This window comes from Ambystoma mexicanum, chromosome 11 (genome assembly GCF_040938575.1).
Source record: "Ambystoma mexicanum isolate Mex_15411 chromosome 11, UKY_AmexF1_1, whole genome shotgun sequence".
Classification (NCBI taxonomy): domain Eukaryota; kingdom Metazoa; phylum Chordata; class Amphibia; order Caudata; family Ambystomatidae; genus Ambystoma; species Ambystoma mexicanum.
In genome coordinates this window covers 850,178,350-850,192,074 of record NC_090934.1, presented here as the reverse complement: position 1 = coordinate 850,192,074, position 13,725 = coordinate 850,178,350, and the positions used below count along the sequence as shown (strand labels likewise).

General features: G+C 47.9%; 1 protein-coding gene across 1 annotated transcript in view; it reads left to right on the top strand.

Annotated features, from left to right (window-relative positions):
- DDB1 (damage specific DNA binding protein 1) overlaps nt 1–13,725 on the top strand; it is a 1,539,839-nt gene that overhangs the window by 556,503 nt on the left and 969,611 nt on the right. The window contains exon 12 of the mRNA XM_069623834.1: nt 10,096–10,204. Coding sequence (XP_069479935.1) covers nt 10,096–10,204 — 109 coding nt within the window. The remainder of the gene's footprint in view (nt 1–10,095; nt 10,205–13,725) is intronic.

Sequence of the window (13,725 nt, the reverse complement as noted above, 5' to 3'; positions counted from 1 at the left end):
CAAATAACATTGCAGTTAAATGCTTGGAGGGCTGGATCACGTGCGATTTGGTAGCTGGTTTTTCCTACTTTGGGTACAGCTTCAAGGCGTCCCACTCCGACACTCTCAAATCCTTCTGGGCGCAGTGGTACCTGGGGTGGTGCAGGTGAGGTTGTGACCGAGGGGTGTGACAGGGTGCTCTGACCACAGCACTCTAATTTCTTGCACGCAAATACGGATGTCGCCGTGGTGTGTGTGGTCACCTTTATTTGCGCGTCATGTGACGGGGGGGGTGGAGAGGCGCTCTGGCTCCTTTGTATTGGGCTATGACTGCTGTGCTGTTGATGAAGGGAGCGTGGCCCCCTTCGGTGGGGTCGCTCTCAGGGGAGTCGTCGTTGGGCAGCTCTCTTCTCAGAAGAGACACTCTCCTCTCTGGGGCTTCACTGAGCCGTGTGCTTCTCAGGCCAGTACTTTTTGCGGGGCCGGTGCAGGCCTTACCCTGCTGGTGGTGGGGATGAGGGGTACTCTTTGATGCTGTGCCTGGTGGGCGAGCCTGACACTGGGCTGTTTAGATATTAAAGAACGTTTCTGCTCCTCAGGACTCTCACGATTTGGTTTGATTATGGCTCTTACAACATGGAAGTTCGTGGAAGGCCGTGGATGGTGGCCCTGTTCCTAGCACCCCCCACTGCTCTTTGTCTACCAGTGTCGCACGCAGGGTCCCCATAGAGTAATGCAGCTTTCAAGGGGATTGGGTCCTCCGACGTATTCCATATCTATGACAGGTAATGTCCACAGCTGTGCTGCTTGGGAAATTTTTTCTGCGTCGATGCACCGTCCCCGAGGACCTCCTCCTCCGATGGCTGATGTCACCCGATGTGATAAGTAGGATGCACGACGCCCGTAGCCTCAGTTCCGTTTTTTCCGTGAACTTTTTTCACTTCGTGCATCTCTGTACCCCTCGACTCTTTGGAGTTAGTTGTATTCTTCTCGGTTCTTTGAACCTGTTCGGTTTTTGTGAAAACCTGTTCGTGAACAATGTCTACCTCGTCTTCAACCCCGCGTCCGGGCTTCAAGAAATGCGGGGCCTGTGGGTCCAAGATGTCGGTAACGGACTTGCACGACGCCTGCCTCTGGTGCCTCGGGGAGGCCCACGACACGGACTACTGTGTCGACTGCCAGTCGCTCACGGCTAAGGCCTTGCGGGAGCGCAAGAAGTTGTTGTCAGTAGGTAGGGTGTCTAAGCCCAGGAAGTCGAGGTCTGCGGGGCTTTCGACGGACGATTTGAGAGGTGACTCTCCGTGTCCTCTTCGGAGGTCCAGTGGGTCTCCTTCCAGGTGTCTGTCTTGCCACTCCTCTGCTCTTCGAGGCATTCCCGGAAGAGCTGGCATTGGTCGCCTTCCCCGTCCTCCTCCGAGGACTCCGCCCGTCGGCGGGTCGCATATCCCACCAGGCAAGCGACACCGGAGGAATGGGCTTCCTTCGGGAAGAAGATGTTGGCGATTCTTGAATCGCAGGGCACCAGTCCGTCCGCGCCTCCGAGTGGAGTCGGCCGTGATCGGTCGAGAGACACCGCTCGAACGCTTTTGGGCTCGGGTGGTCAGCACAGTTTGCGGGAGAGGTCCCGCTCGGACAAGGGTAACCGTTCGCGCCATGCCCGTTCCAGGTCCCGGTCCTCGACGCGCTTGAGACCGCGTGATCCTGTGCCGTCTTCGAGGAAGACGTCGACTCCTGTGGCGCCGAGGTCGTCGACAACCTCTCCTGGGGGCTCCCCTTTCGAGGGGGTCATCGGCGCCTAGGTCGTCAAAGGACACGCTCGGAGCCCTGGCTTCGAGGCCTGTGTCGATGCCGCTGGTGCTGGCGGCGCTGCCGCCGACGTTGACGCCGATTCTCTCGGCACCGACTCGTTCGGCGCCCTCGACGCCTTTCGAGGCTGTGGTGTCGGAGGGGCCCCGTGGCACGGGGGTAGCCCCTACAAAGGCTCTGGCTAAGGTCAGGCATAGCTTTGGTCCCCAGGTGTCTTCCTCTCACCGCCTGGACTACATTTCAGAGGTTGATGAGGGCTCTGATGGGGGCTTGGTTCCGGTTACGGTGCCTGATGAGCTTCTCTCGGGCCATAGCCATTTTGATGACCTGAGGCAGTCACTGCATGATGCCAGTGGACTGGACACCTCTCCTGAGATGGAATTTTGTAGGCCGGAGCCTGGCACTCATGCCGATTCCTCATACCGGCACCTTATGTCTCGGGTCACCGAGTACTTGGGATGGTCGGCTCCCCCAGGCGAGTTTGTTCAGGATGATCTCACGGACATCCTTGATCTTGGTTCCCCCACTGACCTGGTACTGCCATTTCATATGGCTCTTCAGAGAAGGGTGGCGGCGGCTTGTACTGCTCCGGAGTGTCTCGCGGCAGTGGGCAAGTCTTTGTCGCGAAAATACCGTCCAGCCAGTAGCGACCCCTGCTACTTTTCCAGGCATCCCACTCCGGAGAGTTTGGTGGTGCAGGCGGCTACGACCCCGGCAAAGCAGGCGTCGTATCCTACCATCCCTCCGGATAGGGACGTCAAACATTTTGATGGCTGGGCGAAGAAAGTGTTTTCTTCAGGGGGCATGGCGCTTCAGGCGGCCAACTCCATATGTGCCTTGTCTCTTTCACACACACTCTGTGGAACTGTGTTGCATTAGCGGCTGAACATATTCCCGAAGGGGACGAACGGGATGGTTTCCTTGTTATGGTTCAGGATGGCAAGGATGCCATGTGTGAGGCCGTTCAGTCGGGTTTGGACATGGCAGATTGTGTCAGCCGGTCCATGGCGGCGAGCACTGTAATACACAGGTTTGCGTGTTTGCGGAAGTCGGGGTTCGCTCCTGATGTGCAGTCCCGGCTCCTCAACATGCCCTTTGACGGTGAACATCTTTTTGGCAGCAAGGCTGACGAGAGCCTTGAGAGGTTGCAGACCTCCAAAGCTGCAGCGAAGTCGTTGGGCGCTGCAGTTCAACAACCTCTGCCTTTTTTCGTCCTAGGGGACAACAATGGAGGGGTGGTTCCTTTCGCTATTACTCGTCCTTCATTAAAGCGAGAGGAGCCGTCAGTCAAAAAGGCCACCATAAGAGTGCCAGAGGTGGAAAACAGGGTGCTCGAGGTGCCATGGCTGCTCGGACAGTTGCCTCTTTGCCCTCAGGCAACGCTGCAGCCGCTACCACTCAGTCATGAGGCCAGGTCCCATGGTTCGCCGGTTGGGGGGGAAGGCAGGCGCAGTGTCTTGTAGAGTGGCGTGCCATTACTTCAGATGTGTGGGTTCTGGAGATCATAACCCATGGCTACTGTCTTCCCTTTAGGCAGAGGCCTCGCAACAATCTACTTGGGAACCTCTTTGAAAAGTCCGGACCCGCTCCTTGCGCAGGAAATTCAAGCCCTGCTGGAGAAAGGCACCATAGAACTGGTGCCTGTAGCAGAGAGGAACAAGGGATGGTATTCCCCTTATTTTTTGATTTCGAAGAAAGACTGGGGATTGAGACCCATCATGGACTTGCACGGTTTGAACAAACTCCTCAGAAAGGACAAGTTCAAGATGGTTACTCTCTCTCAAGTCCTCCAGGCCCTTCAACTTCGGGACTTGTTGGTGTCTCTCGACCTCAAGGACGCTTACTTCCATGTGCCGATGCATCCCAAGCACAAGAAGTACCTGAGGTTTGCGGTTGGCGACTCGCACTTTCAGTTTCGGGTCCTGCCGTTCGGATTGACCTCCGCCCCAAGGGTTTTCACCAAGCTCAGGGTTGTGGTGGCAGCGCATCTCAGGAAAGGGGGAATTCACTGAGCTCTCCTGAGCAAGTCCTGGATTATCTGTCCGTCACCTGCCACTCCCTTCACAAGCTGGGCTTCTCCCTCAATTTAAAGAAGTCCCATTTGACGCCAACACAGCGGCTCCAGTACATCGGAGCAGTGCTCGACACATCCCTGGGGCTGTGTTTTCCTCCCCAGTGAGGGCTCTTCACATTCAGCAGATGGTGCACAAGTTTCAACTTGCCCAGACGCTCCTGGCGTTCCAGTTCGTGAGGTTGCTCGGCCTCATGGCATCCTGCATTCTTCTGGTGCCAGAGGCTCGTCTGCGGATGAGATCTTTGCTGTGGTCACTCAAGATGCAGTGGTCACAATCTTCCGGCAGGATGTTGGACCCTGTTCAGGTGGTACAAAGGAAGTAGTACTGCTACTAGAAAGGTTCATCCTGATTGTTTGTCATTGAATAAAGCATGACCAATTTGTAATATTAAGGAACCTTAACTGTATTTACTAATGGAATATATCTTCAAAAACATTAACCCAAAGAAAATGTCCAGAAGGAAAACCCAAAAACACTCCAGGGGCTGTGAAACCAAATGACTTGTATTGAAAACACATACTTAAAAATATGTACAAAACATTTTTTCATTGATTACAAACAAAAACAATTCATAATGTTTGCGAAAAAACAATGCAGCTTGAACATAGTGTTGTAGATAGAGATTTTAAAATGAAACATGTAACAAGAGAAAAACAAAAGTGTTTGGAATATACAAGAAATATAGTACATATGTATATTAATCCACAACTTGTATTCTTTAGAAATATTTTAGTGAAAAAAGAATTCCTGGGGTGTTCCAGTAATCTTAGAGCTATCTAATTGGGTGGGTTCTATCTGATTCCCAATGAGTCGATGTGTGTTCTGGTAATTTCTGTGGGGACAAAGTGAACCCAACTGGTTATATGCCCCAATTAGTTACGGGCCAACGTCACAGGGGGAACATTGGTGGGAATACCACACCGAAGTGTAACAGTCAACATGTAGTATTGTCTCACTGAACCAAAGTGAGTTGGTTCATAAGTCCCCCTTGCTTGAAAAATGACGTTTCGGCAGCCATGGTGTCCATCTTGTAACCGAATTAGAGGGACGTGGAAGCCACCTTCTTCAGGGCGATTGAGTGACCCCTGTAGTGAAGAGACCAAGAGAGAAACGAAAGTCAATTTATTCTCTTGGTACAGTGGTGTTTCCCTGCTGATGAAGGGGGCCCCGTTTTGGCTTCCCTGGCCAGAGGTGACAATCGTGACGGATGCATCCCTCACGGGATGGGGAGCTCATGCCAACGAGTTGACAGTCAGCGGTCGTTGGTCTCCATCGGAGTCTAGACTCCATATCAATCTGTTGGAGCTGAGGGCCGTCAGGCTAGCCCTGAAGGCTTTTCTGCCGACTGTGCGAGGAAAGGGTGTCCTGATCCTAACGGACAACACGGTGGCCATGCACTACCTCAACAAAAAGTGGGGGGCAGGGTCACTTCTTCTGTGCAGGGAGGCGATGCAGCTCGAGTTCTGGGCCATCCAGCAGGAAGTTTCGATCGTGGCTGTTCATCTGGCCGGAGACGACAACAAGACGGCGGACGCTCAGAGCAGGCAGTGCACGATCTCTCACAAGTTGGAGCTGGCTCAGGAGATTCTCCTGGAGATCTTTGCCCTTTGGGGGACCCGTCAAGTGGATCTCTTCGCCTCCAGTGTCAACCGGAAGTGCGAAAGGTTCTGCTCGTGGGAATTTCCTCCAAAAGGAGCCTTAGGAGACGGGTTCGTGGTGGAGTGGTCCTTCCCACTGCTGTATGCGTTTCCTCCAGTCCCCGTCATCCCGCAAGTACTGCAGAGGTTACGGAGGTTTGGTTCCCGGATGATTCTCATTGCTCCGGCGTGGGCCCGGAGGACGTGGTACCCGAACCTTCTCGACTTGTCCATCTGCCCTCCGCGTCGTCTTCCCTACCGAGACGATCTGCTCTCACGGGAGGGGGGGGGGTCAGGTTCTCCATCCAGAGGTCAGATCCCTCAACCTTCACGCTTGGCTTCTGAAAGGTTGAGGTATAAGGATTGGGACCTCCCTGAAGAAGTGTTGGAGGTGTTGCTCTCGGCCAGACGTCCGGCAACAAAGTCTCTGTACCGTTGGCGTAAGTTCTGCGACTGGTGCAGAGTTAAGAATGTGGATCCTTTTGAGTGTGACATTTCCATGGTTCTGTCTTTTTTGCTTTCCTTGGCCCACAGGGGCTTGCAAGTGGGTACTATTAATGATTACCTGGCGGTGCTGTCAGTATTTAAGCGCTCGTCTAAAGAATGTTCCTATTTTAAGATTCCTTTAATTTTTCCGTTTTTGAAAGGGCTCACTAATGTGTTCCCTCTGTCACCTTTTCTGGTGCCCGGTTGGGATTTGAATCTTGTTCTTAAGTTTCTTATGGGTGCTCCGTTTGAGCCTTTGCATTCTTGAGACTGTTCACTCTTAAAACTGTGTTTTTGGTTGCGGTTACTTCCGCTCGCAGAGTGAGTGAGTTACAGGCACTTTCCCTTCACTGTGTTTCATAAGGACAGGGTTGTCCTTCGAGTTCGTCCGTCCTTTCTTTTGAAGGTGGTTTCGGAATTTCATTTGAGCCAGAAGGTGGTTCTTCCGGCATTCTATCCTCCTCCACATCCTGGTAAGGAAGAGGAGAGGCTCCATAGGCTTGATTCTATGAGAGCGTTGAGCTTTTATATTTCCCGCATTTCCCGGGTCAGAGTGGACGATCAACTCTTCATTGGTTACGCTGGAAAGCGTTTGGGACAAGCTGTGACTAAAAGACTTTGTCTCGTTGTATTATTTTAGCTATCTCCGAGTGTTACTGCTTGGCGGGTAAGGACCCTCCGGTTGGCTTGCGGGCCCATTCTACCAGGGGTGTGGCTGCGTCTACTGCCCTGCAGAGGGGTGTTCCTATTCGTTACATCTGTGATGCAGCCACCTGGGCTTCTGTACATACTTTTGTACGTCACTACTCCCTCGATTCCATCCAAGGGCAGGATCTGGCCTTTGGCAAGGCAGTCCTTTATTCCGCAATTTGATTGGGCATGCTAAATTTGTGTTCCAAATTCTTTTCCCTCCTCCTTGCTTGGTACTGCTTTGGGAGTCTGTCATAGATATGGAATACGTCGGACGACCCAATCCCCTCGAAGAACAAGTTACTCTTACCTGGTAACGTTCTTTCGGTGGGATGGTCCGACGACGTATTCCATATCGCTCCCTCCCTTCCTTCCCCGCTGCAGAATTTCTTATGCGATTGCAGCTTGCGTTCGGTAAGGCCTTGTGTGTCTGACTGGCAGAAAACTGGCGTCACACGTTCTGGGGGAAAAAACTACAACTGAGGCTACGGGCGTCGTGCGTCCTACTTATCACATCGGGTGACGTCAGCAGAGGTCCTCGGGGACGGCGCATCGACGTCATCGACGCAGGACGCAGACGCCGAAAATTTTCCAAAGCAGCACAGCTGCGGACATTACCTGTCATAGATATGCAATACGTCGTCGGACCATCCCATCGAAAGAACGTTACCAGGTAAGAGTAACTGCTTTCCAATGCTCTTTCTCTTGACGTAAGTGCAGAGGGGAGGCTTCTGCGAGTGGGTGGACTGGGCCTGCGATCTCGTGTATGTATTGAGCGCTGCCGAGGGTGTTTCATATGATGAGCCTTGTCGGGATTCTATTTGTGACCAGCGTTTTATGAGCTGATGCCGGCGCAAGTCTCCTGATACGGAAGGTCTCATTATGCATCACGCTCCATCTTTAACCATCACCTCCCGACCCTCGCTGCCTTTCAGAATGCATCTCTCACTACCATCTAGAGCAGATTAAAACTCCAAACTCTGAGGGTTCTTGAGTAAATAAACTGGGTAGCACAGCTGATGCCTTAGTACAAAGTTTACAAAAGAACACTGCCTTCTGACCTGTCGAGCAGGACTGAGGGGTTCAAGAAATGAGAAAAAAACGGTGTGCTTCCTTGCTGCATTGAAGCCTCATGAATTTGTAAAAAAGAAAAAAAAAACTTTTGAATTTTGATATTTTGCCTTTTTTTTTTTTAAACGTGTCTGCCTCTGTCGCCTGGAAAATTGTGGGAAAACGGTGAACGTGAGTTGTGGTGGTGGATTTTGTGTTAACTGTTTGGGGGCACATTTTTACTTTCACTTTACTCCCCAAGTTTTGGTATCACTTTTTCACATTTGAAGTGTTGTTAAACACTGTTTTGCTTTGTAGACTACATTGTTAAGGATCTTCTTACCTTAGGGATAAGATGGTATCATTTCAGCTTTTCAGTTTTTAAGAGTTTAAAGTAAGGTTTGACGCCGTGTTAGTCCATTTTTAAAATCGCACCAAATCCAAGACTTGGGGCTTCGAAAGCAAATGCCTTTTTCTTTTTAAGCATACTATTTTCAGTTACCCCAATAAAAGATATCAAAACTTGGATTTTGTCAGAAGTATGGAGAAGATAATTCTATTACTGTCATTGTTTTTAATGCTTGTGTTGAAAGTGGGGAATTTAAGCCTATAGTTTTGTTTCTTATTTTCTCTTGCTGAACATTTAATCCCTGCATTTGATTTGCTTTCTCTATTAAGACTCATGCTAAACAATCAAGAAATGTCTTCTAAGTAGGAAAAAAGTAGAAAAAGGTACCTAGTCGCATATAACCGCACACAAGAAGACTGTTCACACAGTATAGTTATGAAAAATATACTTTGTATATCTTTGCCAAAAATAGTTCCGACAATACAGGTAAGTAGTTTGATATACAGACTTTTGGAGAAGTCTATACTCGGTCTAAAGACAGTCACTGTTCACTGAAGTACTTTAAGATCAAGTTTGCACGGTCTTTAGTTCAGCGTTTTAAAACTGAGGTAAAAATCCAATATTTACCAACGGGTGGAACCCAAAAAGAACGTCTGCACTATTACAGTTAAAAGGAGCTGTTTAACTGTAGGCAGTCAGCACAAGAAGTGGTCGTTTTCGGCTTGCAACCCAATGCCATCCAGTGGGTACAATGTTAGTCTATAGAAGAAAGCCAGTGGGCAAGCCCGTAGTTTCAGTTGTAGAGGTACAGACTACAACCCCTGGCCATGAAGAATGGTACAAGGACCCCGGATCAGATCTCCAAGCTGAAGAGAAATTACCTTGATGCTGAGCACGGTGCAGGAGCTTTTGATGGCGTGATTCCAGTCTCATGGAAAAAGCATTGTAGGCAGTGAGCAGGGCAGGAGTGAACAAGATGCTTTTGAACCGGGATGCTGCCTACACATTGATCTGTTGCAGGAGTTTCAGGGTCCCAGACACAATTCTGTCTGGTTTGGTGGCTACAAATCCCATTCCAAATGAGGCCCAGTGTCCTTTAAAGAATTGCATGGCTGTGTCTGCCAAGTCAGAGGAAGGAAGCACCAGCGGGGGTCCTTCTGGTGGTAGTGAGCTCTGGAGCACCGAAGTGCCAGCAGCACTTTGTTGTTGGAGGAAAGAGTTTAGGAGCAGAGCCTTAGTCATCCTTCAGGGGAGTCCTTGGGACTAGATACCCCTACTAATATAGATTTTGGTAGCTGAATGCGCGCAGCCATATACCATCTCACGCTGCACCAAGCATTTAGCAGCCACCCAATCTGGAGTCACTGCTTAAAAATGTCATGGTCTGCTTCCTGGGCAAAATTTACTTCTGAATGATTGTGACTGCCATGACCATGCATGTCACACATGTATCTAAAGTACAGCAATGATCATTTCTAGCATGTTTCGATGCAAACTGTCCTAATGTTAGGATTTTCTCAATGGCCAACACATTTGGCAGTACGTTGCTTCTTTAAAGCTTTGAGCTAAAATAGCTTAGTGAGACAAACAATCCCAAAGGTGTTTTTAAGAGTGTCTGTAGAACCACTGGCTTTGACAAAAGAAAACATGGAAGACAAAGTTCGAAAATGTGATTGGTAATCATGCAAGATGGTGATGAAACTGTTAGTTTAGCATTTGTATCGTTTAGTTTGGTGTCTTCTAAAGATTTTGAACACATTTGCAGGTTCACTTAAACAACATATTTCCTTTTGACAAGAAGAGGGGTTACTACGTTGGTCCGGCTTTCTTTGCATGGTTCGTCTCTAAAATTTTGGTGGCACTGTCCTCTCTGGTTCTCTGTGGAGGCTCTCATCAACAGTTTTTCTTAGTTTGGTTTCTATTTTTCTTGGAAATGTTATCAATATAGAAGCTCCCAGGGTGACCTGGATTTTCTTTTTGCTTTTTCTTGCTTGGGAATAGTCTGTTTTGATTTCTTTCTTAGGGTTCTTATGCTGAATGGGGAAGAGGTTGAAGAAACTGAGCTGAGTGGTTTTGTCGACGATCAGCAGACATTCTTTTGTGGAAATGTGGCCCATCAGCAGCTTATTCAGGTAAGAAATTGAATTGGGATGAGCAACGGTGTGCCCTGCTATTAAGCATTAGTTTAACTTCAGAGGGCCTGCCTGGTTGAAGTCCACAGCTCATACATCTCGAATTCAAGTGGAGTGTGCGCACAGGGAAACCAAAATCTCTGCGCAAGTTTTTCTAATGTTAGGAAGGATTCTCTCAGCCCTTTGTTCAGGGAATGAACGGCACCGTCCATAGTTGGGCAACAGTGTTTCCAATAACTTTTCCTGTCTTACCTAGTGGTAGCGATGGCCAGCAGTTCTTGGCAGCTTCTTGGAGGGGGGTGAGGAGCATTTAAAATACAACACATAGCATTCAATAAGGAAAATGGCAGTACATGCTATGGAAAATACTAATTCTAACTTAGCTTCACATGTTGAGTGGGTTGCAGGTAAGTAAACTATTTGGGAGATAGTCTTATAGTGTTCAAAGATTGACTAGTTGGGGCCAATGTCATTGAGATACTTCCGGTGCCTAGTTTGGCTATCTCTATATCCGGAGCACCTCTGCATCCACTCCTATGGAAGTTAATCTCTCTTAGGAAAAACTGAGAGACCAATCACCTTTTGATTGACCATTTATACCGGTCCTGATGCTGCAATACCAACAATGTTGGGTCTAGACCCAGTGCTGCCAATAAGTTGGTGCCAGGCAGTTGTGAAACCTAATGTGTCCTTCCAATTCTTTGCTGTTCCTTGCACTATTTGGGTTTTCTGCTCCTCTGTTAATTTATTGTAATTATTTTCAATTTTGCTTGTTAGGATATTTTCCACTGGTCCTCTGGTAGGGCTTGATCAGACCAACTTGGTAGTGTTAGGCAGGGTGTCTCTTAAATTTGACTGGGCTCTCACTCTGGTAAGCTTGATGAAGCAGTCTGACTTCACTCTTGAGGAGGGAGAGGACTGATCCCAAGGCGCAGTTTAAACACACATGAGCACACACACAAACCCACTCACACAAACATCAGCACATATTAAAGGAAGGTCCACAGCGTAGAGTACTGACAATATACTCTTCATAAAATATATGCAAAACTTTACTATTGTTATTCATGTGCCTGTTCTATATTTATAGTGTCTCAGACCCCAGTCTAAATCGGCATTCAGCATGATTTTACATGTAAAGTATTCAAGTACTTGTAGTTACTTTACAGTTTGAAAGGTTTGTCAATAGACTTTAATGGTACAAAATCAGTAAGAAGCTCATGGCTACAGTGAAAAAAACAGGTAATTGTGTTCTGAGAGAGCTGCAGAGGATGCAACTTTCAGGCTGCTGACATTGGAAAGCCCCACAGTAAGAGATTTAGATTAAGTTCAACAAACCGATCTTGTAATGAAGGACACACATGTGACTCACGAGGTCAGGAGTGGGCAGTCGTGGTAACAACACCTCAGAACATGGTCTGCCCGCCACAGAGCCCCCATGTATTGAGAGGCAGACAACCGCAACAGATTTGAGGCCCAAGTTTTCAAAGATGTGAGAAAGCTTTCTGGGCACTGAAAAAATGGTACATGGTTCGAGGGCGAAAAGGTGAGTTAATCTATTGGTTTCTTTGCCAGTGATTGTTCTCATTTAAGCCCCTGAGCACAGGAGGGGGTGGACCAACCGAGTCATGCAGGGTCAATGGGATCGGAGGATGACACTCACACTGGGTAACGAAAAGACAGCAAGTTATCATGTGTTTTTTTTGGGTCTTTGAAGGACGAGTGAGCACAAAGGGTTTCAGGACAAGCGGCGGAAGGGATCCTTGAGTAGCGACAGCTTAAGTGCATGACCAAATATCCCAAGAAGGAGCAGGAATGTTAGGACAGCCTGCTGATTGAATTGCAGCAGAGGCACTTTTCTTGCAGTCGATTATATGGGTACAGGAGCTTCCAGGGTGTACATAGGGCTCAGGTGTCACAGGATCCTGCTGTCCCTGTATGTTCAGAGAAGGAAGACTCGAAGCAGGATTCCCATAGTTGAAAGAGCGGCTGTGCTTTGCCTCAGTAAGCAATGTAATTAGCAGCATTGTAACATCAAGTTGTCTCCAGTGATGCCTGCTCTCTTCAGCTTTTCAGAAGATTATTCTACAGTAGGTAGCTTATCATGACTCGATCAAGGTCTTCATCTGAAAACAGGACTGGAGGCTACGCCAGTTGTTCAATAACCATCTGTGCACCTTTCATTGTTTTGGCTTCCATGCAAACCTGAAAATCGCCAGCACACCTACATGTTTGTTGATTGAGGTGCATGGAACAGTCTCCCATCAGAGCAGGGTTCCATTAACACAATGGGCATTTGTGAGCGCTGGCAAGAGAGATAATGTCTGGGCACTCCTGAATTAAAAATCCCATAACAAAGGGTAAACTGAGCATGGTCAGGTTACTGGACTTGAAAAAGTCTTGATAGTCATTTTACTACTGCTTGGGTAGAAAGTGACTACCAATGTGGTGAAAGGGCTACACAAGAGTAATGCCAAAACTAAAGTACACAGCTGCCACCAGTTAACCATCTTGGCTACTTAAAGCAGCACACTAAAATGCAATTGCAGCTTTTAAGGGGTACTTTAGAAAATCCTCTATGTAGTCCGTGAAAGAAGTCGGCATAGCAAAGTCTCATGAACAACCAGAGAGTTGTCGGTAGTGTATCTGAGATCCAAAAATAGATATGCTTTCAAATATATTTATTTTGGGTCATTTTTTCTTCTGTTAACTGTATGGCCTTTGGTCTGTAGTTGCATGATCTTGCCTTATCGATTTATTCATTTTTACTTTGACCAATGTGTTCAATTGATTTGCTCCTAAATGTTCACCATTTCCTGCAGCGCAATCACCATTATGCTTCTCAGCAACTCTTTTGGGCTGAGTCGCAAAGTAATTTCCGGCTGAGGTATTTGTGCCACTTGAATGAAGACTCCTCAGTTATGCAGCTACTATTCTGGTGAAAGGCACTGCATCTGGCTTTCTTTGCTCACATTTTTCTTGCTGTCACATTGTTTTTTTATAATCTCTCAATATATTCTAAATGTGTATTAAAAAAGATTCTCTTTTACACCTTTAATCCATTGACTTCAATGGTACACCATTTTTGCTTGTTTATGAATGTGTCCTGACTTTTTTTTGAAGGGAAGTAAAGGCATCATCTTCACTTCCCTTTTGCTCTTTATAGAGAAATAGATTAGTCCCGAAGACTGTCAGTACTGGAAGACTGACTCTTCCTTGGAATTCATGTATTTTGCCAGTTACACACAGCACCTTGCAGTGCAATGAAGGATAACCTTTGATCTTTTTGGTTTCTGGTTAAAGCTCGCCTAATTAGGACTTTATAAGATCTTCCCTTGGGCAATACAGAATTCCTGCTTTTAGTACAGGTCTGTACCATTCAATGTAGCGGTAGCTATGGCAGAGCAGCCAGGCTTATTTTAGGAGGGAGAGCGGGCTGTAGGAAGGTACAAAAAACGTCTAGCACAGATGGTCCAGAGAAACCCTTTTACACCTATTTATATGTACAAATAATGGTTTAT